General features: G+C 29.0%; 2 protein-coding genes across 3 annotated transcripts; both read right to left on the bottom strand.

Moving 5' to 3' along the window:
* Positions 1-9,009: 9,009 nt before the first annotated feature.
* Positions 9,010-13,371, bottom strand: LOC114169687 (Plasma-membrane choline transporter family protein). Its single transcript, XM_028054950.2, has 3 exons — positions 12,117-13,371; positions 11,337-11,682; positions 9,010-9,505 (listed from the first exon to the last, which is right to left on the bottom strand). Exons 1-3 carry the CDS (start codon positions 13,151-13,153, stop codon positions 9,245-9,247), a joined length of 1,644 nt encoding a protein of 547 aa, XP_027910751.1. The 5' UTR covers positions 13,154-13,371; the 3' UTR covers positions 9,010-9,244.
* A 1,390-nt stretch (positions 13,372-14,761) lies between these two features.
* LOC114168630 (peptidyl-prolyl cis-trans isomerase CYP21-1-like) lies at positions 14,762-18,701 on the bottom strand. Of its 2 annotated transcripts, XM_028053518.2 has the most exons (7): positions 18,409-18,701; positions 16,599-16,680; positions 16,473-16,520; positions 16,148-16,171; positions 15,883-16,065; positions 15,703-15,778; positions 14,762-15,147 (listed from the first exon to the last, which is right to left on the bottom strand). In XM_028053518.2, the coding sequence occupies exons 1-7, from the start codon at positions 18,532-18,534 to the stop codon at positions 14,985-14,987; spliced, it is 702 nt and encodes a 233-aa protein (XP_027909319.1). In that variant the 5' UTR covers positions 18,535-18,701; the 3' UTR covers positions 14,762-14,984. The 2 variants fall into 2 exon arrangements, with proteins under 2 accessions (XP_027909319.1, XP_085524818.1); XM_085668692.1 differs by lacking the exon at positions 16,148-16,171.
* Between the last annotated feature and the right edge of the window lie 7,546 nt (positions 18,702-26,247).

A 26,247-nucleotide genomic window follows, 5' to 3' on the forward strand; every position in this document is an offset into this window, starting at 1 on the left:
TAAATGAACATTTTGAGAGTAATGTTATATAAATAATCGAATCAATTCATTTTAATTGTGTTTAATAAATATAAAATAAAACATACTTACAAACCACCAAACTCTAGTAGATCAAGTTAAGAACTTACATCTTGTTCAAAAATAGTTGAGCAAACTAATTTCTTTTTCAACTTGCATAAAAATTTCCTTAATATCCTATATATAATATATATATTTTATTAAAATGTTTTTTGTCCCCTAATTTTCATTGAGAATTAGAATTAGCTTTTTTATAAAATTTTAATTCAATTTAGTCTCCAAATTTTTGAGATTGTATAAATTTAGTCATTTTAACCAAATTTTATTAAGTTTATTTAATGTTTCAAGAATTTTTCATGATAGGATTTGAGTTGTTTACACAATTTTGCACATTTTCACCTCAATATGAACTACGAAATATGTTTAAAATGTAAAATAAATTTAACAGAATTCGGTTAAAAAAATTAAATTTACATATTTCTATAAATAAAGAACTAAATTTGTCTAAATTTTCAAAAAAAAAGACAAATTATAATTCGTGAAAATTAAAAGAACAAAAATATATTTAACCATTTTTTTCGTATAACATAAACACCTTTGTATAGAGATATTTAATAACTAATAAATAAACAAAAATAATTTCACATTGATTAACATATTCAATCGTGAAGTTAATGAAATTTTTAACTAAACAATATTATGACTAACTTGCCTTTATTGTTTACAAAGGTTATTTACTTAGCAGATTTTCCTATTTACTTTTGTGACCACAACAAAATTTTAAATTTAAGTAAATACGTAAACATCATTAATTATTTACATAAACAATATTTTTTGATAAAAATATACTTTAAATAAAATAAATAAATAAATAAAATGGTTCAGTTATTGATATAAAAACTAATATATTTACGAAATTAATGCAAATATTTAATATAGAAACAGTAACATTAGTGGATTTGTATTTAAATTCTTAATCTGTGTGCTATTTTAATATTTTAAAATGTAATAAAGAACTCATGATTTTTTTATACAAATTAATTGTGTATAAGCATAAATGTCAACTATAACAAGGACACTTTAATTTTCAAATAATGAAATTTCAAGTAAAACTTTTTATTTAATGTTACTAACTGAGATTTGTTATCTTTTGAGCATGAAATTACTTAGTACACACAGTTATTTTAACTTAATTAATATCTCAAATTCGAGAGGTTAAATATTCGTTTTATTAATAAGAATTGAAAAAATATATTAGAGTTTACCGTCATACTATTTAACTAATTAAGTTACAGCTCCTTAACAATTAGGTTAAATATTTAGAACAAAAAAATATTGCTTACAATTCAATCGTAATTGAATTTGCAAAAAATATAAGTTTTTTAATTATATTTTCTTATAAATGCACATGTATTGTCGTTCCAGGATAAAACTAAGTTCAATCTCAACAATAAAATTATGTGTTTATACTTTCAATGCAATATCATACATACCCTTCATTATCAATGTAACTTAACATATATTTCAACATTGTTTTATTAATACGTTAACTAATATCATTATTAGAAAGAAAAAAGCATTTTAATATTATAATAACTTTCTGAGATTCGTGTAACTAAAATGAAAAAATATATCTCCAAAAAGGGTATTTATTAATAGAAATTTTTTTGACACACATATTTATTATATATATATATATATATATATATATATATATATATATATATATATATATATATTAAATTTCCATTCACATACAGACATGTTAATAGGTTTTAAAGAAACACAAAATAATTATTTTTAATTCTCTAATATTTTTGTAATATTCATTCTTTGTCATTAACTCTTGTCAATTAAAAGCATAAGCAATATTAAATACATAATTGAATCAAGAAATGTGCTTAGTATTTTATATAAAGTAATTAATTACGTATAATTATTTTTTTTAATTTTTTAAAATATTATGAGTAATAAATCTTGGATATTTTGTCAACAAAAATATTATTTCAGATTTTCTTTAATTCAATAGAAATATAATAAACTAATTCATTGAGGAAATCTGATTTTAATTTAATAAAAGCTATACATACCTTTAATAAAAACTTTCCAATCCTTCTAAAGTAACGTAAATATAAATCATTAAATGTGAAAACAAAAAATTAAAAGTTTTAACATCTTAAATATAAAAAACTAAATCCATTTAGCAGTTATTTCCGTTAAGGAATATGGAAATATATTTTTACAGGAAAACGTACTCTTTTTTATTAGTTTTGTTTCTTACTAAATTAATTGGAAAAAACCAGTTATTTGTTAGTATTTCCTTGTTACCATAACCAGTTTTATAATTTCATCAAATTTAAAATGTTAATATATATTTAATATTGAAAAAAATAATATATATATATAATATATATATATATATATATATATATATATATATATATATATATATATATATATTCTCCTAACGTTAAATATTTAACTATATCATTTCTTTTATCATTTTTATTTTTCATATAAAAATATTTAAATAATATTTAAAATAATAAAGAAATGAGTAAATATTTATACAAGTATATTTATTTCTCATGAAAGATAAAATAAAAATTTCATACTCGTTAAATATAAAAAATATAAAATTAAATTATCACACAAACAATAAAAAGAATATAATCAAATTTACATCTCGTCCCGTCATCCCCTCTAAAAATATATATATATTTGAAAATCACATTATTTTTGCGTGAGAAGAGAAACTATTATCACATACATACATTGGATGCTGACATTTATTTCATGGTGAGACACATGGTTGGAAGGACGAACGCAAAGGTTGTAACACAAAGTGACAACACAATAAAAAATAAATAAAAATAAAAATAAAAATTAATTGATTTCCCTCATAAAGATGTGATGTGTTGTGTCTATTATATATTAAATTAAACCTATTATATAAGTTCAATTCAATTAGATTGATTTTTATATTATCTGATGCAAGGCATACTTTTACCATATAGACAAATAATATTATTATGTGTGTAATTGAAAGGAAAAAAAAAGATAAATGGTGAAATAAAAAACAATTAGAAAAAAAATTGTGGTAAAATGAATGAAATAGAAGAGAAAAAAAACTTATAATTGAAGTGAATAATTGTAGCAAAGTATTAAGAGTTGTATTGGTATCTGGGTTGTAATGGACCACAGAATGAAAGAAGTGAAAGTTATTAATGTATGTTATTGATGGAAGGCTACTTGGCAAGAGGTGCATTAAATATAGTTTTCACTACAAACAAAAACACCCACCATTCAATTCAATGTATTTTAGCCCATAAATATGTTTTGCAGTGTTGACTATAACCTGCCTACTATTTACCTCGGATCACACCCACATAATCCTCCCCACACTTTTTTGTTTCTGAAAATAGTCTTTGCGTGAAAGCAAAGCAGATAAGGTGCTGAAAAAAATACATATAAAAAGTTTTGATCATAAACATGTGTTTACCTGTGTTCAGAATTTAGATTTCAGTTTAAGTAAGAGGTGAAGTTTATTTCTACATATATATTATAAATGGATTTTATTTTTATTCAATGAGATGACAATTCTAAAATACTTCCTTAAGTCTAAGTATATAATTAATTTTAGGGTTAAATATATTTTTGGTCCTTAACTTTTAATAATTTTTGGAATTAGTCCATTTTAAAATTTTGAACAAATTTAGTCCTTATTTTTTGGATATATTTGGATTTAATCCTTTTAATCAAATTTTGTTAGCTTTATTTGATGTTTCGTATGCATTTCAAGATTGTATTTGAATCTTTTACACTGTTTGATACATTTTTGCTTGTTAAGTCAAATACTATTATGAAACACGCTTGAAATGTCACATAAACTTAACAAAATTTGATTAAAAGGACTAAATCCACGTATCTCCAAATATGAATGATTAAATTGGTCCAAAGTTTCAAAATGAACTAATTCCAAAATTTACTGAAAGTTAAGAGACCAAAAACATATTTAACCCTTAATTTTAAGTCTAACTCAATTTTATAAAATCAGACTAGTAAGACGAGATTTCCATGCTCACATGAAAAATGATTTTTTAATAATTAAATTTTGACAATTTTCTCTTGAAATCTGAGATGACATCTTCTAAATGATCTTTCATTCCATTTTTTATTTCTCTATATTTCAAAACCACTTAGAATATGTCACCTCAAATTATAAAGAAAAGTTGTCAAAATTTAGTCAGGAGAATCCTCTCAGTATTGTAAGTAGATCTTTCCCACATCTCTCCCAATCAGCATTCAGTTCCCTTGGCAACTTGAAGTTGGCAATCATCCCTTTCTTCTGATACACCTCATGCTTCTTTGAGGATCGAGATTTGGCAGCCCAAGACACAAGTTTTCCCATGCATTTGTCTAAGAAAAAGAAGCCAAGGGAGTTAACATCGCCACCAATGTCATATCATTTAGTTGATATTGAGACAGCGATAAAAATTCTGACATATGCAGTGACTCAAATCTTGTTTTCACATTATATTTCCATAATTCAATATCACAGTCACACATTTCAGTTCTCTATGTCACTATGTTACATTTTCCCACATGCATTGCTTTAGCTCAGAGAGAGAGAGAGATAGAGAGAGGATAATGGAGATTTTACAAACACTAAAATCCAGTGACATAGCCAGCAAGATAAGTTGTGCAGCTAAATAGGGAAGCATGTATATCGAACGAAGGGCCCTTCCCTTGAATTCATAAACACCCTATTAGCCCCACAGGTTTAGGTGGCATCATTGATTTGTTCCTACCAGCACAATGTTAAGTAGACTTACAACACCTTTAATATTGATCAAGCTTCTTCTGCATGGAACTACTCGGTCTTGTGGTGCATCATGATCCTCAATTTCACAAAACAACACCAAATAATATACGCTAACTTTATCTTGTTGGACCTTATGCATGTATATCTTCTGATTAAATGTTTATCTCACTTGTCAACATTAGGCAACACTCATCTCATTCCATTCTAACTCTAGACTCAGTTTATTATCTTTGTTCACACCAAGAAACTGAAAAAGTTAGATTTGGGAATTCTGGAATCTCATCAAAACATCATTTTCATAACAAAATTACTAAATCTAACATTGAAGCTATAAGGTTGAACTAGTAGTAAAGTTTTGAAGAGAGGATGAGAGTGATTATAGGTTCAACTCTTTCATTGACATTTAGGAGATTAGTTTGAAGGATTTGCAAAGGAAAATGATCCTAATAATAGCCTTATAAAACAACAATTGTAACGGCGAAAAAGTGAGATTGAAAAAGAATTCTAACAAAAATTGATCACGTATCAAAAGAAATGGTGGAACAATGAGTTATGTGTCGGTGGTGTTACTAATAATAAGGTTCTGCCACCAACAAATGATAGTCAATTGCATGAAGAAATAAGGAATGGTTTTGAAACTATGATCGAAAGGATACATGAAAATTACATGAATGGAGTATTATTAGTTTTTCTGCACCATAAACCACCTGCAGAGTTGGTGCAGCCATGATCTTACAAATAACATGAAATGAAATCAAATTTAAAATCAATCTCAATGAACGTTTTAGATCATAATTGAGTTACATTCTAGTTTTTGCATATAATATTACCTTTACCTAAATGAAATGTAGAAATAGATATAATACACGGACTAAAAAAATTCTAATTTTTACACACAGTTGTTACTTTTCATATCATACCTTTTTCTTTTATTTGTATCTCTTATTTAAGAAAAATATACGAATTCCATTTTAAATCAATAATAACTCTCTTAACTTAAAAGGTTAAGACAATAAATTTATAGTTCAGTCACTTATGGTATTCAATTTTCTCATTTCTACTCAATGTGAGATTTAGACTCACTAGTATTCTCACCCACATTAATATATATGTTCCTGCGGAAATAAATAAGAGATATTAGGGAACACAAACAATGTTTTACCTCGATCCTTGGCCTCTCGAGCAGGCTCCTTCTCAACTTGCACATGTCATCTTCTAGCGTGGACGGTTTGGACCCTAAGAGGATTACTTGTAGAAAGGGCTCCGACGATCAAGTCAGCAAGAAGGTTTTCCAAAGTCAAATCTCAGATTAGGAAATTAATGAAAGTGTACCCCTTAATTGTTGAGGTCCATGCGTATTTATAGAGTTATTAATTATGTATGTCATCCTCATGGGCCGAGCCCCCTTACCTACGTTGGGCCAACATTCAGATTCTATATGGGCCTGGGTCAAGCCCAAATTCTTTGTTAGCGTGTCGGTACTAGAGGCTTTGTTTTCCATATCTTAAGTTTGGAGTTAGCGACTCATCATTATATATTATTCTTTGAAGTAGGCGGCCTGGACCGCTATGTGATATGTTTAACCGGTTACTCATGTACTGTTGCTATTTGTGGGACTATACTTAGGCAGTTTTGGCCGTGTAGTTATCCTAGTATGCAAATATATATATATATATATATATATATATATATATATATATATATATATATATATATATATATATATATATATATATATAATTTGCGATGCTTCCAATGGAAATGGTATTTAAAGAGAATACAACAACACAAAGAAATTATGTGTTCACAAAAATGGTCCTGAAAAGTGAAACCCATTTAGCTGAATTCTGACCTGTGTTATGCATGCTTGATATATATGTTCAACATATTACGTTGGACCTCACTGGTGAATCTGCAGTGTTCAGTTTGGTGAGGAATCTCATCTGGGTACGTAGTTATGATTGTTTTATCAGCTTATCATTTTCCTTTACCAGCATGCCAAGCAAAGAGAAGCTTTTGGTTCTGAAAATATGAAACTTTGTGAGTAAAAAATGTAGTTATGGAATTGCCACAACCTCTGTAATATATCAAACTTTATGCAGAGAAGCCATGGTTGAGAAAAAGCAGTTTATACATGAATTCGAGATTTTGAATGATGTGGCTTATTTCTTTAGAGAGGAAGGACCAGCAAGAGACATAAATAAAATAATTGACACTGCCACTTTGCCGGTGCCAGCTTTCACGTGATGGGATCCAAGAATCAAACAACTTTGTTTTTAAATTTCTCTCTGAAACTCATAAATTTCTTCTTTTTCTTCATTCTTTATGATTTCATTTTGAAGATAAAGGAAAGAAGAGTATGACAATACCTAGATGAAGTGCTTAAGGAATGTGGCCTTTTTTAACTCACCTTTTTAACTATGTTATTTACCATGAAGTTAAATTCACCTTATACATATCTAGCCAGTGTTAATTGTTGTTTTGTTTTTGGATAAGAGTTGGTAATGAGTTTTTGAAAAGAATGATGTTGTAATTTTGTTATTGAGAATGTGAGTTAAATATATTTCTAGTTTTTTTAAGGTGAAATTGAAATTATTTTTGGTTTAGTAGAATATAATTTAGTTTTTAAATTTTAAAAATAAATAAATATAATTTTTTAAATTTGAGTACGTGAAACTCCTTTGTCGTGAAATAAAAAGAAATTATTTATTAAATTTTGAGAAAAAAATATATTAAAGTTTAAGATATACGATGAATTCAATTTTTAATTAAGAATTAAAAGCATTTATTGTATTAATCAAATGTTTTTTTTAAATAAAATAAAATGCATTAATTGCTGCAAGAAAGAATAAGAATAATAGTTGAAAGAAATTACTTAATTAAATATTTTATAAAAATTATAAAAATAAAACATGATTCAAGAAGATATATGCAAAAAAAAAAGAAAAAAATTAGTAAGAGGAGATCGGATAATGTTTCATCTCTTACAAGAAAATGTCATAGTTTAAAATTGTATAGTTTCAATCAATGACATTTTAGAATAAAAAAAAATCTACCACGCATAATTATATTTTTATTTAGAAAATTAGTAAAAGTATTTGGAATGTTAGATTACACTAAACATTCGCTTAGAAATTCTTAACACTTATATGTAATTATATATTTTTAATAATATAATTCTTAAAATTTTATAAATTTGGATTCCAATTAAATTTACGTCAAACTTGTATCAAAATGTGGATTTAAGGAAAGAAATGTTTACTGTACTGTAGAATGATTTCCTCAACCTTCTCCTTCTAAAATCTTGCCCAAAAATCACCAATTATTATGCATTCACTCATTCAGTTTCATGGATCATATTTCACCAATTATTGTTGGAGAATATCGAATTATTGTTACACTTACAATGCACATTCACAGATTTTAAGCGCGAGAAAAAAAAAAAAAAAGCACAGTCCAAAAGCACAGAAAAAATATATTTTTATTGTTACTTAAAAAAAAAAAGTATGCGCTCTCCAGCGAGATTGTTGGATCAATTAACATGTACAGTGAATCACAACTCTCCACAAGGTGATTTTGTCAAGTTTGTTTTTATTTTATAAAAGTTTTAGTTTCGCAAATTAATATAAAATATCACATTTTTTTATTTGTTATGTTTTCAAAAAACGTATAGGAACAGTGAAAATAACTAAATAGATTTTATTATTTATACAAATTGTAAATAATATCTATTAATTTCCTTTCTTAGAATGAATTACACAACATCATCTACATGCTATATTAACTCTCAATAACTAATATTTAATATCTATTAATGTTACATTTAATCTCCCTTAATTATTATTTCCTATATTATAAAGAAAATTCAAAATTACATTAACACATAATCATATCGTTTTGATGAATATAACCCGTATACTAAATGATTTGTTGTTGTAGATGAGACACCTCAAAATTCATTTCAATTTCCTATTCATTTGTGAAACAACCTAATCAACAATCAATTTGCAAAAAGCATTAAGTTGAGGAGTTCTTTTTAACACATAAATACTTGAAGCTTATACAAACGCCTAAAGAGGATCAAAGCAAATCAATGAACCAAACAAACGAGAGTGAATGCGCCACAAAAGCAATACAAATTTTGCTTAGTTCTCCTCCGAACAATCTTTCTGATTAACAGTGTGAGTGTCACTTTCCAAAAATAAAATATACAAGATTCAGGTTACACAAAACTGAAGTCAAGTTTCAGATTAACTAAATTAGAAAAAATTAAAAACAAAAATTAATAGAAGCATTCAGGAGAATGCACAATAGGCTGAGAAGCCACAGATACTTCTAACTCCACACTGTCCATAGAATAGCAATCTCAGGAATAAAAAACATTTGAATCTCAATAACTATTTACACACCTAGAGTTCTTGGGGTAACAGATTGTCTGAGACTTCTACTAATGGGTAGGTGAACGTAAACCTCATGAACATCTTGTTTACAAACCTCTCCTCTATCACGGTCAATCGCATAGCAGATGTAAATTGTGTCGATTACATTGTCTAGCACATGCACCAGGTAACCCAACACTACTATCAGTAGCACCCATGCCATTGCAGCCACAAAATATGAATCACTCCCAAGATTGGTACCAGCTTTTAAGATAACACAGGCCTGGTTATACATAAACAATCAAGACAAACATTGATATGGGAAACATAAAATAATGATAGAACAGTTAAACAAACTAGTAACAATGCATTAAATGGAGAGAATAACCAAATCCATTAATTAACCGACGAGCTTTTTATCTCAAAACGGAAAAGAACGGTTCATATTAATTTTTAGGACATTATTTCCGGGAGCCTGGAGTTTTATCAGAAAATGAAGTTTCAATCAAACTGACTTGTATCCTCCGCAACCTCCTTTTGACCTCAAAACAATTACGAAGAAATGAAGTATAAATTGACATCAAGTTATGGCTACCTAGTAAAAGTGTAGAGATGTTAATGGACAAAAATGTTGTAACTTGCAAGTTGTCAAACAAATTGTCACACATTTGGTTTCCAAGCTATCCAGTATCATGACCGATTTATCAAAGACTTGATCCAATATGTCAACAATTTATATTTGAGTGGCATTCTATTCGTAAGTGTGGTAGTTTTGTAAAAGCTCAGGTTCCTACTGGTTGGCCTAATTCCTATGAAGATACAATCCTCTGTCTGGAGCCGAGGATGATATACAACGTGGGTTGGTATGTTCCAACTCAATGGGTTGGATTTTACCCGAAAGTAAACAACTTCTCAGTTTCAAGTTGATAAGGAGAAGAGTGTATACAATAGGGTTTGGTATGTTCCAACTCAATGGGTTAGATTTTACCTGAGGGAACAGAGGTAATAAGATCCCAAAGAGTTCCAAAACATTCTTCAAGCTCTAGAGTTCTTGGGAAAGGATCTTGGAGCAAAAATACATTCATTCTACCCTTTCCATAATCCATTTTTTCCTTGTGTAACCCACTCTAGGCTAAATAAGGTTAATGAGCTTAAATTGAATCTTTATGTTATCCGAAACTGTTTATACAAGTTTAGTCCGTGAAATTTGTGCATCTTTCTTGTTACTTTTAGTATTTCTTTAGTTTTTGGGTATAGCAAATTGATCGTAGGTTGTGGCAACTGGAACATTGGGCATAGACTAGAACTGAAATTGTTTGCCAAATGTATGGGTGAGTCTAGGTATTAGGATTTGTGAAATTTCATGGAGTCCCATATTGAGTAAAATAAACTACTTGATACAGTACTTAAATCTTGAGACTCTCCCACCTAATGAACTAGTTTCTTTGATTAGACTCTTCTCTTGTGCTTAAGTCCTAATCAAGTTAGTCATTGTCTAGGGAATTATAAATATTAATGAGTCATGGTCTTCAGTCAAGGAACTGAGCTTTAATTTAATTTCGTAGGTTCAAACCATAATTTCATCATTTGGCTTGCATGAATTGAACTCAAATTTGTAGGATGAAAAGAATGGGATTGAGTCCTAATCGAATTAGACATTGTTAGGGAGAGTTATAACTATTAATTTGAGTCATTGTCTTGCGTCAAGGAGCTGAGCTTAATCTAATGTCGTTGGTTCAAACTATAATTTCATCATTTGGCTCGCATGGATGGATTGAACACAAATTTGTAGGATGAAGAGAATGGGATTTTGTACCCTGTTTCTTTCATTTTTTTTCTAAACACTAGCAAGAATTCTTTGTCTTCAATTATTTCCATCTTAATAAATTACTGGCTGAAATAGTTTACATTGGTATTAATTAGCACTTATCACAGTCTTTATAGGAGCATTAACTCTACTAACTATCTACTATTGGCATGATAGAAAGTTTCAATTTCGTAAAATTTTTATACCAAAACCTAACTTTCGTTACTACTATAGAAATTATTTCATGCTAAGAACATATATATCAGTGGACATTTCTAATACAAAATACGATATCATCATCACGTACCACTATTGTGTATGTTGCAGAAAAGACAAAAACAATGCCCGCCAGAATACGAGATGAGATGGTCTCCACGAAAACAGCAGAGAGAAGATTGCGTCTCAGTAGTTCATATGTCATCCTTGCAGAAGAGCAATAGGCTTCACCAGTTATTGCAGCAAAGTTTATGGTGAACTTGTTGAGAAAATCAACTGCTGTCATTAAGGCGTTTACACAGCACCGCAGAACAAGGTTCACTATCCCGGTAATATCCTCTTGTCTTGCACTGTCAACCGCAGAACGCACCATTCGAACAACAAAGATAAGCAACCCCGACAAACATATGGTGCCAGAAGAAGGACCAAAAGCATTTCTGCAAGCCAAATTCCCACAGTCAATGTCTTCCTAAATGAAAAGCAACCAACCATTCAACACAGTTGAACACTTCTTTCCATCAGTAATCCTATCAGCCAATCAACGAGTACACACCAGAGGGAACCCCTATAATATATATTCAGAAGCTAAAAGACGCACAACAGGTAAGAGCAATCTTGAACTGAGAAATTTTCAAAGCAACCAGCAAGAGCTAAACAATTACTGAAAATGGAATCAAAGAAAACATTTCAAACCAAGCACTTTAACAATGGGCTTCCGGAGTAAGAATTTCTGAAGTGAAAATTTATATATAAAAAACAAAAGATGTATTGTAAGCAAATCAAAGCACGCAATTTAATCCAATCTAACAGTGAAGTCCAGATGAAGCATGATATAAGCAAACAAATGTAAGGTAACAACAACAATGTTGACCTGAGAGAAGTTCGAATACTCCGCTTAGGAGTTTCATGATCCTTAGTGAAATACCAATTAGCTATAGTGCCACTGATGACATAAACTTGAGCTTCAATCATAGCTGCCGCAGACCACAACATGGTGAGAATAGCCAAAGCAAAATAAGCAGGAACCCACGAATCTTCCTTCCACACACAAGCATATCCGCTCTCCAAATTCTTCACCGCAATCTTCCCATTAAACTTCGAAAACACCATGAAAACCACTATTGGCACGTAATACGCGAGAAGCCCGACGATCAAACAAGGCAGCACCCCGAACAAGTTCAAATTCCTGGAAAGTGCGTGGGAAGCGACCCCGATTATGCTGACAGTGAGCTCCACGCGATGCCAATTCACAACCAAGATCCACACGACGACCCCAATCACCAAGAAGACGAAGACCATGACGATAACCCGATACGCGAGGGGGAAAGCGGTGCTGCAAGACGAGCCGAGGGTGCATGCGACGAACCAATAGACGTTGAGGAAAATAGGGATGGCGATGAAGAAGGGAATCGCAGCGTAGACAATTTGTTTGGTGTAATGCTTGAGTAAGAGAAGCAGAGCCCAGCACAAGGGAATGCTGAGAACGAAGGTGATGACGAGGGTCCATATGAGACCCTTGACCAAGTGCGAGGAAGAATCGAGGGAAAGCCACGAGGAAAGGGAGGAAGAAGTGGAAGAAGGGTTTAGGACGCAGGAGGAGGAGGTGGGGTCGTAGGAGAAAGATGAGAGAGAAGGGTAGTTGTCGTTGCGGTGGAAGACGGCGAAGATGCCGAAGGCGAAGGTGGAGATGACGAAGAGAAGGAAGAGGATGAGGAAAGGGAGGTCCTTGAAGGAGCGAGGACCTGAATTGTAAGTGATGTGAAGGTATTGCTGGTTTGACTCCGATTCTTCTTCCACCGCCGAAGATGCCGATGAAGGGTACGAGGGTTTCGACAGAAAGGGTTGCGTTGCCGAGGATTCGAATGGAGAATCGCCTTTGTTGTTCGGATCCTCGCTGCCACCCATCATGATAATGCACCCCAACAACACACACACACACAAACGGAACAGAGAACACAAAAACAGAGTGAGAGTCTCACGTTTGAATGGTGGCTGGCTAAGGTGATGTTCTGTTTTTTTGGACTCAATTCTGAGGTGTTTGGTGGCACTCTCAGAACAGGACTCTTTCAACTCATAATTTCCATGTGTAGATTCTTAATTTGTTATGTTCAATCCAAATATACAGAAAAAGAAATTTTGTATGAAGTGAAATTCTCCTCTCCAATAATATACTGCAGATTTTGTTTTTGTGATTTAGGAAAGGCCAGTGGATCTGATGGTGCAATAAAGTTTTGAATTTTGTAGTTTCACTTACGTATTAATCTAACTGGATTTTAATCGAATTTTTAGCATGCACAATAAATTAAAACATCATATTTTATGTTTTCTTTTCTTGCAAGTGGGTGAAATGAAATGTTCCTTGCATCATTGTAATTATTATTATTAGTATTAATTGATTGTGAGGATATTCTCATATACGTTTATTGAGATGCTGAATGTTAGTTAATGTGAAATAACGCTGTTTTTTTTTTATCATTATTATTATTATGGAAAGGACATGGATGCAAATTGGACAGGCCAAGCCCAATAGAAAATGAGACAGCAAATCAAAGGATGCCACGTGCAGCACATGGTTGATCGTTGTGTTGTGTTTTGCGTTACGACAAAAGTACCTTCGATTCGGAGACACTGCGTGCTCTGTTCAAAAACCTGAGCTGCAATCCACATGTTTTCAGTCTCTACCTTTTTACTTCGATTCTGTTCAGCACTTGCAAAACTAAAATCACACTTTTTCTCTTGCATTAATATTTAAAAAATAAGAAATATTATATCTCAAATTATGTCTGTTTATTCAAAAAAGGAGAATTATCTCTCCGACAACTGTTAAATTGTGTGCTATACTGATAAAATCTTGAAATCTTAATAAATAATAATATATGTGCAGAATCCTACAGAAAAAGCATGTGGGGCTTGTGGCTTTTCTTGTGGTTGTCGGATATCACCCCTTCCAATAATACAAATCATTTGTTGGCTTTCAATTCTAAAATTACACAAAATTATATGTGATCTGATTCTAATGAACTGCTTAGTGGTTAAGTTTATTCATTTATTTAGATGTAGGTATTTTTCATCGTGACATATAGCATTAAATAAACTTCCAAATTAAATCATACTTCTGAAAACATTTCCCCAATTTTAAAACAATATGCTCAGCATGTGAATTTAACTCTTTAGTCAAATAAAATGTTAAGAGCAAACATTAGCCTCTGACAGCATCAACAACTTGGCATCTAGTGAAAATTAACTGTCGTGAAAGCTACTTCCAAGATAGATAACTTATAATTGTGTGTTACTTTCGAACATTTTTCTCTTACAGTGAAAGAGAAATAGAAGGATGGAATCAAATCAGCTATGAGATAGTTATAAAAACTGTGGCAAAAAAAAAAAATTAATAAAATAACTCTTCCCCTTGTTCTACAGCAGACGGCTGTATTAATATGAAGTGTTAAATATAAATACACAAGAATGGCCTTTAAAAAATATAATAAACAGAAAACATAAAACAGACTAAAAAAATACCAAATACAGCATGTTGCTAAGATCGTCACATATAAAAGAAACTGGATTTCAGTATATTTTTAACAGTAACAATCTACCAATTCTCTTTTAAGTCAAGTTGGCATGTTTGAACTATGTTTTGTAAAGCATGGTTTAGACCCTGAATGAAGCCAAATAATAGTTTTACAATACCATAATCGAAGCATGATGTGGTAGTGTTAGTTACCAAAAGGGAGAAAGTTCAAGTTTCATCATCCCAGTGGCTCTTATCTATCTCCCCAGAATCTGCTATCACTACCTTCTTTCTGGGTTTTCCACTGTAGGTTCCAGCTCCCCCTTCAATTGCATACACAATATCCATGCCTTGTACAACTTTGCCAAATACAACATGCTCTCCATCCAACCTGCAATGTTTACATCTAAATTGACATCATAACATAACTAATAAGTACTAACTATTGATAATGACCCAATGAGCATATATTTTTCCTTTATAAAAACAAATTCAAAGGTAGAGTCTATTTGTTGGAGTCTCACATTAGGTAAAATCAACTAATTGATCCACTAGTTAGGCTTCATGATTCTCCCACCAAATGGATTAGTGTTTTAAGTTAGGCTCTGCTGTTGTGCTTAAATCCTAACAATTAGTGTTTCCATTAAGAGTTGAGCTATAGATAGTCATTTATGACCTGGATTAAGGTGCAAACCAAATATTGATATTTGAATAAGTCTTGATAGTGTAAAAAAGTTGTCGTGAACGTGACCCCTTAAAAGGGTGACAATGCTATGAATCTCGCATTAAGTCTTGAGACTCTCCTTCTTAATAGACTACTCTTTTTCGGTGTGTGTGCAAACCTGAAAAAGACTGTGCTTAACCTATGAGAACTTTATCCAACTGCATCTGTTCCCCAGTCTAGAAATTGTCCAAACCATGCACTATCAGGACAAAAATAACTTACCAACTGGCCTTCACCGTCGTAATGAAAAACTGTGAGCCATTGGAATCAGGTCCTGAATTTGCCATAGAGACAACGCCTGATATCATGGGAGTATGATTTCATATAAAAAAAGTCAAACAAGTCTTACAAATGACAGAAAAAATCAAGTTCTAAAATATCTATAATAAAAATTGTACACACCAGCATGAGAATGTTTAATCTTGAAATTCTCGTCAGGAAAGGTGCCACCATAAATAGATTCAGATCCTTTACCATCACGATGAACAATGTCTCCTCCCTGAATCACAAAACCAGATACTATCCGATGAAATGGTGTTCCTTTGTAATGAAGCTTTAAGCCATTTTCACTCTTTCCTTTCTGCCCTACACAACATGGAACACTCCTAATCAGTGCAAGGACCAGTCGGGATCAAATTAATACACAAGATGAAGAGACTACAGCTACCTGTACACAAAGCTCTAAAATTTTCTGCAGAAAGAAAATTCAGTCATTAGAAATTGCACTGCTGTAAAGTATGAGTAAACATTACAGCATGTAAATAGCTATATATCCAACAAGAAAACTTCATCAAGCACATTTAAGTCTGAGTGTACAGAAATAACTGAGGTCTAGACACCCTGTACAAAAGTGTGAAAGAAAATGACTATCCACAAACATGACATTTTTAACAAAGAAGCTAACTCGTGGTTCAGGAAGAATGAAAATTCATATTTTTTTTAACAATTAAGCTGCAGAAGGGAGAACTTGAAATAGAAGGACATTGACATACCCACAGTTTTCGGTACAACTTGGCCGTATAATCCAATCACTATCCTACCTGCAGGAGCTATTTTGTAAGTCAAATTGATTCAAATGATTGCATTGGGTAAAATTTCTAGAAATATTGCTAGACAACCTAAATGCTGTTTGTCAATATCAATGTCCAAGAACACTCTGTGTGTAATTTCAGGAACCGGTTCAATTTTCTCCTCAACAACCTACATTAGAAAAGGGAAAGGTTTATCAGTTAAGATGGAAATCATAAGTTGGAAAAATTTACAGATGACCTTATGTTGAAATTACAAGGTTTTACAGAGAAAGAGAGTTGAGAAAACGAAAATAACCTTGAAATATGAGTATAAAAATTTGATACGATGATCTTATTCAAAGACTAAAGAAGTAACTTGTATTCATACAAATTAATAGACTCCTAATCTACCGCGGTATTATAAATCTAAATCACTGTCTTGAATGAAAATATTCTTAGATACTATTCCTACATTAGAACGTTTTTAGGATTTACTCTTAAATGAGATAGTTTTTGACATTATTCTCATTAATACATGAGTCATTGTTTAATTTTCATGGGTATTTAGTGTCAATAAATAATGCTCTCAATACAGGTTCACACATGATAAAGTGGATAAAAAAAGCCTCATATATTCAGAATGTGATGTGACTCGAGATACAACTTTAACCAATGAACCTATACCAAATAGAGAGCTACCACCACAAATAAAGAAGCAAGTTCCAGTTTTAAAAAGACACGAGTCTAAACTGAAATTCATTCAAATATAAATGAGGGTAACACCCCAAAAGCAGGGAATGCTCATAATAAGCTGCGAACGAGGAAGTTTGAACACAGACATGATGGTTTGATTTCAGCTGAAAACTCAAACTGAAATCAAAGGATAAAGTTAACTCTAGCAGTATTGCTGGCCTTGGGGCTACAACATTTTTCATATTGCTTTTCTCATCAAAAGACCGTCCTCTTTCTATTTATGTCACATTCTTCCACCCATATGCTATCCTAACCTAGTACCCTGTCTTCATCAATTTCAATCATATTTCTACTGATCACAGCCATCAATGAGCTCTAAATGCATCTCGTGATTTGGACCTACACCATAGATACATTTCACTAATAATTAAAGGAATCATGTGAAATAACAACCTCCGTGTCTCGACCCTCCATTTGAATGTCCATTATCTTGTTCTTTCTAAAACCAAACAAGGCACGAGTAAACAAAATCGATCTACAGAGATGGATGCCTTTTCAAACTAGCTAATATTTGCATGTCCCACCCTTGATGCAATTTGGCAGCTAAACCCCATTTTTCTCATGAAGCTACTTAGTTTTTCTAGTCTGCGGATGGAACTTGAAATACCTTACCTTGGTTCATACACCTGCTAGTACCGCATACACTAACCCATCCAAAAAAATCCTTAAGCAACTTATACTCAAAAAATGAAGAAGGAACAGATCATAATACATAAGCATGTTACACAGCTCCAGCACAATCCACAGAATCGAGCCATGAGAGTTCATCACCAATCAACTTGTATAGAAGAAGCCAACAAGAACAAAAGTAATTAAAATGGAAAATTTTAAAATGCATCCGAAAGCAAAACCATTATATTACATTAAATAGTTTTGCTTAAGAGGCGCACTTCCTCGGTGGACATTACAGATAATGTAAGCAAAATTAAAAAGACAAAAACGCGCATTTTAATTTCATTCTATCAGAAAAAAGAAAGTATAGATTCAAACAACGCGGCAAACGATTGCAATGGAAGGTTCAGATCAGTGCAAACAAACTGAAAACAAAAAGTACCAAACACCATCATACTCACACTAATACCATCATTACGCCTGAAACCAGGCCCAATTGCCCAAAACAGATCCAAATAACAACAGTATAGGAAGAAAGAGTTAAATTGCTTACCAGTTTTGAAGTAGTAGAGCCATAAGTAGTAGTAGAACCAGTATATGCGAAAATGAGGAAAATTGAGAGAACAAGGAAAAGAAGGAGAAATCGTGGGTGAACGAGAAACGCGATCGCTTTACGCATTGCTTCGATACCCTCTTTGCTCACTGATGCCCAATCAAAGAAAAAGCGAAACTTTCTTATCCCCCATGGCAGATGACATACTGGGTTCGTTTCAGACCTCGTAGTGTAAACGAAACGTTGGAAAAACCGAAAGTAACTGTAGCTGGAGCTGAAGATGATTCAAGCTCGCAACAGAGGGCGGTGCGCAACGTGAGCCACAGTAAAAAAAAATATTAATTATTTATTTTTTTAAAAAAATAATACTTTTACAGCCTTAAAAATTACTCTCACCCTGTATTTATGAATATAATATGGTATATTGGAATTTTTAATTAAAAATAAAATAAATATAATTGATATATTATTATTTTGTATCATTAAATGGAATTTTTATTTAATAAATATTAAAATATCATTATTCTATTTTAAAGATGAGGAGGTCGTGGTTCCCAAATTTTTGAACAAGTGCTAATATTTTGAATTCATTGAATAAATAATGTTTAAGTAACCATTTAAACAATATTTTTTAATTATATTTAACTTTTTTTAATATAAATTATCATATTTTAAGAATGTAATTATTTAAGAAAATGATTTTTTATTATTAATTTTGATAATTTTTTTTTATAATTTTAGATATTATTTTTTAAATATTTTTTTATTTTTTTTGTTTTTAATATTTTTAAATTATTTAAGAGATACAATTTCATATAATAATAAAAAATTGGTAAAATTTAGTAATATTTGTTTAAGGTAGTGTAAAAGTATTATTTTACACTACCTTAAACAAATATTACTAAATTTTACACTCGAAAAGTCTCATGGTCACAAACCGACAAAAATCAGAGTTAGTGGATAAAATAATTTCTGAAGGGAAAAACAATGTTAGTAACGTTTTATTGAGATAAGATAACAGGTTAAAGAATTTAAAATTCAATTCATTTTTGAAAAAAAAATTTCACCAGTTTTCTTTTATACCTACAAGTTTAATATATGAAAATATATCTTACCTGTTTATTAGAAATATCTTTTAGTTATTTATATAATTCTCTTATTTCACGTTATATTCATATATTATATAAAAAAAAATTGATTCATGAATAGAAAATGTAAAATTCTATTTTTTTTTCTTTAAAATATATAAGATTACTTCGTAATCAAATGTTCTAGAATCATCTTTCTTTTTTTTTTATTTTCTCCTTTTTTAAAATTTAATATTTTTCTTTCTTTTCGTTAGAGTTAACAACATAATCATGGGAAGAGAGTTTTTCCACTCCGTTGTTTTCTTTCTTGTGTATGTTCTCTTAAGTTGTATTTATGTTTCTAGAGCCATTTTAGAGTTTCTAGATCTTTGAACACCTTGAAGAAATAGTAGAAATTTGTCCAACACAACAAGATGACTGAAGCTGGGATTTAAAAAATTGCATGATGATTTTTTTGTCAAATTTGTTGTTGCTTGTTGAATTTGTGTTACGGGTACCGTTGTTATGATGCATAATGACTTTTTTGTTCCATGAGTTATTGATTTTATTTAGAAAGGAGAAATACCTAATTTTTACGTGTCTTGATGTGTATGTGTTATGGAAAAATTTTAGAGTTTTGTTAAATGCATGTTAATTGAAATACGTTTGTATTATTAAGGGGTTGCAACTAGTTAAAGATTGTTTCTGACATGGTATAATTGACTTTGGCTCTTGTAGTATGTTGGGCAGTGACGAAACTGCAGATTCTAAGCTTCTCTATCGTGCAAACTTGCTGGGTGACGACTTGCTCAGTAAGTGCCAAAATTAATTTTAACATAGAGTTTCTCTCGTTGGGCGAGCATTCTCGTTGGACGAGTTGAGTTTTTATGCTCTTAGTCATCTCGAAAAAAATTGAATTCTTACTTCATTAACCATGAGATCGAGCTGAAAGTTTTACAACAGGTTCTAGACATATGATGTTTTGTTTTGACTGTTGGAATCTTTGTTTGAAAGTCTAAAATGGACAATTTCTCATATATTAGGTTATTGACAACTTTGACATCTGTCACTTGTTTAGTACATAACTTTTTTATATAATTATTCAACTGTGTTGATTCTTTTTGTATTGAGTTCTTGAATAAGTTATCTTTAATGTGAACGTAAGAATATAACTTTTGGAATTTTGTACAAGCTGCAGTTTTATTTTTAAAAAATACCTAACTAATTTTGCATGTGTGTTGTTAAGTTATTATGTAATATACTTGGTGATTATGTGAATATTTGCGGATGAACTTTTATAATATAATTATGTATGAAATTGTGACGATGATGACCTTGTCAATGGATATGTGTGTTGTATATTGATGATTTAATGGACGATACTTATTAAACTGTGAATTGAGGATGATGAATATATTTTAAAGGAAAAATCATGTTAAAGTATACTTGTTTTGGTGTATATTGATGTAGAAAGTCAAAATTTGAAAATTTATTCTGAAATTTTACTAATGATTCAAACTCATAAAAGAAAATTAATTATGAGTGGAGAATAGCATGAGGTTATGGTTAGAATAACCATTTATAGTTCTAGTGTGTTGTAAATTAAATATTTTCAAATATGTTTATAATATGATGGGAGAAATGATTTTCCGTGAAAGTCCATACATAGAGATAAGAGTTGCACATGAAAGGGATTGTTTTTAGATAAATTCAAAGAAGAAATAAAAAGTGCTTTCCAGTTTTTGTTTAAAACGAAATGTTGAACAAGACGTGGAAAATTGAAATCGCTTAATAAATATTTATTTTACAAATGTTAAATGATTATTAGATTAGTATAACCAGAGTATTATATAGTTATGAGAAATAGCTGATTGATTCAATATAATTTATCAAATACGAATTTTATTTGTGACTTTGAAAGCGAGACGGGAGTATTACGAAGAAATTATATTATAAAGATTAAATATAATAATGAAAAAAAAAAAAAATATATATATATATATATATATATATATATATATATATATATATATATATATATATATATATATCATTATTTATGTTATTCTTGCCGACGGACTTTAAGAAGGGCCCAATACCTATGAAAGAGCTATCAATTGAGATGAGATATCCAGAATTTGTCATTTTTGTTTGATTATTGGCAAATTATTTTTTTATTATATATTTTGTTCGTTTAACTTTTCCAATTATTTTTAATTTTCAATTTTTTTCTGTCTTTTTTTTTTTACTTTTATGTATTATATTTTTCATTTAATTTTTTAAAAACAATTTGCTGAAAATAGGTGAAACATAAAAAATAAAGTTGAACTGCGTTTTAAAAAAATTCTATAATTTTCATAAATATCATTGATATGTAATCTTACGATTGTTTTAGGACTTAGAAAAAACAGTTTGTCAAAAGTCGTATAACGATATGTCCCAAACTTTAATAAAAAGTCAAGTTTGAAAATTTATTCTTCTTATACATTTATGCGAATATAATAACATGTAATTTTAATTTAAATAGATAAGAAAAAAATGGAACTGTTTATGTTTATATACTTGTTTGGTATACTTCAAAATCTCAATCTCGAGTTTTATTGTGTAAATTAATGTTGTAAATTACAACATGAGTACTTTTTACTAATAATCGCTCTTAAATCACTTATATAAATATTGGTTAATTCTAAGTAACCTGTCATGTTTTACTTAACTTTTATTAATTTTAAATAAAATTTTAAGTATTGTTTAACACATAAACATTCGTAGGTCAAACAAAATCATCTAAGATGTGATTTAAAAGATTATAAGATTGTTCACGTGTAATGTCTTTTAATGTTTACAAAGTTTAATTCTTGTCTTATAGTTTGCTAATGAAAATAATCATGTTGTTATATAGTTTCCAATATTTTAAAATAAATTAATAGTTGTTGGAAGTACTATATCTAAAGATAAAATCAATTCATAATAAGTGAATATAATATTATTTTACAAATCGATTTTATGAAATTGAATTAAGTTTAAAACTTATTTCTAACAATAACATTTCAGCATATTGATAAAAAATACTACAAAATTACTGATCTTATTACAAATCCCGTTATTGATTCTTTCATGGTCATTGAGAAGTTTCAACATGAGAATATCTTCCATGCGTATGACAAACTTTATAAAACATTGATTTATGTAGTTAACAAAGTGAGCATGGGAGAGTTATTGATACAAAATGACTTGTACTCATTTTTATAAGATAGTGTTGATGTGACATAAGAACAAATATTAATTGCAAAATGTATAGAACATTTATAAAAGTATTTGTGAAGTAACATTTTGGTTTAAAATATTGTATTGATTTGTAGTTTGGTGTTTATATATTAATTAATGAAAACAAATTATTAAACTTTTATTTAACAAATTTTAAATTTTAGATATTTTAACTATGCTTTTTTTTAATTCTTCACTATAATCACATATTTAAGATTTATTTCAATATAAAGTAAAAAAATAATGTTTCAATGCACTGTAAATATTAAATATATCCCTTAAAAATATATATTATAAAATTAAATTTCTTTGATATTTAAATTATTTTAATGTATTTAAATATCAAATCTTTATCAATGGCTTATAAAAAAAATTACCAAAACGTTTTATCTATTTTTAGTTGAAACAATTTATTTATCTATAACAATATATAAATGGAATTTTTTTTGTCCACTTTTTAATTTTCAATTTTACTCTTAATTAATATTTTAAAAATTAATTATTTTATAATTAGTTTATTTTTAACCGTTTTTTTTAAATCTTTTTTATTTTGACCGTTATTTTAAAAACCTTTTTAACAATTATTTTATTTAACAACTATTTTAAAATTTATTATATATATATATTAAAAATAAATATTATTGATCTTATAAAAATTAAAAAATGCGAATACATAAACGCGACATGTGTGTTCGCTAATTGTTATTATTATTAAAATTCAAGACTTCGTTGCCGGTTATCGTAGATGATTTTGAATTAGGATTCAAATTTCATATTACATTATTATTTTTTAAAATACCTATTTAAATTTTGGATTTTCTAAGAAAAATACAATTGGTTTTTTATTTATTTTTGTGTGTACAATTTTTGTTTAAATTTTAATGTTGATTTTAAACTCAAGCTCCTTAAATATTTACTCCTATGATAATGTCTACCCTCTTCTCTTAATCATATTCAATTTGTCAATATAACATAATTTTTAATAATTTCATTTTAAAATAATCGTCATTTCCTTCCTTTATCTTCTCATATCATTAAATACAAGACCAAACTAAACGATGTAAAAAAAAACAATGATGTCCTTCCCTCCCTCACTCTTACTTATTTTTAATATATTAACGTAAAAAAGATTTTAATGCACGTATTATTAATTAGTTGCCATATTTGTATAGAAGAGAAAAATTAATAATAATAATAATACTAAAATATTTTCTCTGGTTTATTGGGTTAAAAAAAATAAAGAACATAGTAATTTATATTATTTAATTTTTTGCACAGTTTAATAATTATTTTTGTTTTCTCTCTGATCATCTTTCCTTTCTTTTTCGTTTTTGCCGTAACAAACACAATGAACCGAGTTTCGTCTTATCTTTAACGTTGTCGTTTGATTGTTGATAGGACAAGGCACTAATGTAAGATATGTGAACCATACAAACTCTCATCTTATCTTCATTCAAATTTCACTATTTTTTTAATGTATAAATTATCTTCTTTTTTTTTCTGTTATCATACTTTCACTCTATTTTCTCATTATTTTACTTATGAAGTTAAATGTTTTTTTCTTCTCTCTTGTTTGTTATTTTTGGTTCAATCCATATTTTGAGATATTATTTAATGACCATATAGTTGGGTAGAGAAAAATGAATTTAAATATTCATTAATGAAGGTTAACATAATAATTACTGTTCCAAACAATGGACACACTCGTTATCATGAATTGGTGATTAAAAATAAATTGCAGCTTTGTGATGATTATGTGTTGAATATGACATTGTTGGTTTTATAGGTACGACATCTTATCCTATCAGTTATCAAAAGCGATGAGAAAAACACAGTCAATGATCGATAAAGTTAGGCGTATTTATTTTTTTTAATTATTAACTTTGATTTCAACTTCACAAATCCAATTTCATTTGAATTTAATATTTTAACTTTGTTTGGACGTGTCTCAGTAAAAGTTTTATGATAATCAGAGATAAAATTAATTTTTACTATATAAATAAATAAATAATTTATTTTATAATTCTGTTAAAAAATTGAATTAACCATATCTTATTAAAGTTGAAGGTTCATTTATGTTGGATTATTTTTTGAAAAAAATAATTATTTTTGTTCTTATTTTAAATAAATAAATTACATTATTCATAAAATAAAACTTGTAATTTCAATAATTACTTTTATAATAGATAATGATTTTATGTAGTTTATTATTAAATTTTAACAAAAAGTTATCATATGAAAAAAAAAAATAAAGACATAAACAAATTTTCTTACTATATTTTAATAAAAGTTGCTAAAATGACAGTAATTGAATTGGATTAGGTACAGATGAGTTTTAAAGATCAAATTTAAACCTTACAGTATTGTTATGTCATAAAACTCTCCATTCAAAAATGTATTTACATACTTTATTTCATTTACTTCCCAAAGGGTCAGTGTTATTAATACCAAATATATTATTAGGTTTCACACTATTAAATAAACTTTTTTAGAATTGAATGATATATTTTAAAAATAGTTTTAAGGGTTAAGTATGATTTTAATCTATTTATTTTGACCCAAAATCGAAATTCGTTATTGTCAGAAACTTTAATATATTTTGGTCATTAAATTTTAAAAATGAATGAATATAGTTTTTTTAACTCAATTACGTTAACTTTTTTTGAAGTGTCGAACATATTTCTCGGTAGATATTAAACAAAGAATGTGTCAAATAATATAAAAAACTCTAATACTAATATGAAAAATATTTGAGACGTAAAAAAATGTTAACATAAGTGAATTAAAAAGACTATATTCATTTATTTATAAAATTTAAAAATTAAAATATATCAAAATTTCAAACAAAAATAAATTCAAATTTTAAATCAAACTTCAGAGATTAAATTCGTGCTTAACCCTAATTTTAATATCACTCTAATTACATAAATTCTATTATTATTATTTTAGAAAAATCAAATTATTAAACAGTAGGGTTGTGGTGATTGTTTTTTGGCTCTATCAGACAGGACACAATCCGACACAACATGCGCTGTCTTCACACCCGTACGGTACCAAGACAGCTGTTTTTTGGCTTTTTTTGTTTTTGTTTTTAATTTTTTTCTCTCTCGTATATATTCAACTACGTCATTTTTCAATATCATATCAGGTAGGAAAAGTGCAAGTCCAATATTTTTAATAAAACAAAAAGTAGTATATAATATTTAATAAAATATTCATAAAACATAATAGTTTTTAATTTCTTATGCTTTCCACCATGGTTTCTAAAAAGTTATATATAAAACAACACCCGTTCCTTTTAGGTGGATACATAATTATTTAACATATTTTAAAGAGAGTGACACGTGTCGACAGTTGACCCGTGTTAATACTGTGTTTCTATTTATATATAAAATATTTTAAAAAATAAAATGTATAGTAATAAATAGTAACAAATATCTTAAAATATTATAAAAATAAGATAACCACTATTTCAAAAGTCAAACAAACAAACCACAGATCACGAATC

This window comes from Vigna unguiculata, chromosome 11 (assembly GCF_037176805.1).
Source record: "Vigna unguiculata cultivar grain cowpea cultivar isolate G323 ecotype 2 chromosome 11, ASM3717680v1, whole genome shotgun sequence".
NCBI lineage: Eukaryota > Viridiplantae > Streptophyta > Magnoliopsida > Fabales > Fabaceae > Vigna > Vigna unguiculata.

Coding starts and splice junctions, on each gene's coding strand:
- LOC114168630 (XM_028053518.2), bottom strand. CDS start 18,534: ATGCGTAAAGCGATCGCGTTTCTCGTTCACCCACGATTTCTCCTTCTT. Junction 16,681..18,408: donor GCTCTACTACTTCAAAACTG/GTAAGCAATTTA, acceptor TTTCTAATGTAG/GTTGTTGAGGAGAAAATTGA. Junction 15,148..15,702: donor ACGACGGTGAAGGCCAGTTG/GTAAGTTATTTT, acceptor TAAACATTGCAG/GTTGGATGGAGAGCATGTTG.
- LOC114169687 (XM_028054950.2), bottom strand. CDS start 13,153: ATGATGGGTGGCAGCGAGGATCCGAACAACAAAGGCGATTCTCCATTC. Junction 11,683..12,116: donor AGTATTCGAACTTCTCTCAG/GTCAACATTGTT, acceptor TTTGGCTTGCAG/AAATGCTTTTGGTCCTTCTT. Junction 9,506..11,336: donor CTGCAACATACACAATAGTG/GTACGTGATGAT, acceptor ATGTATAACCAG/GCCTGTGTTATCTTAAAAGC.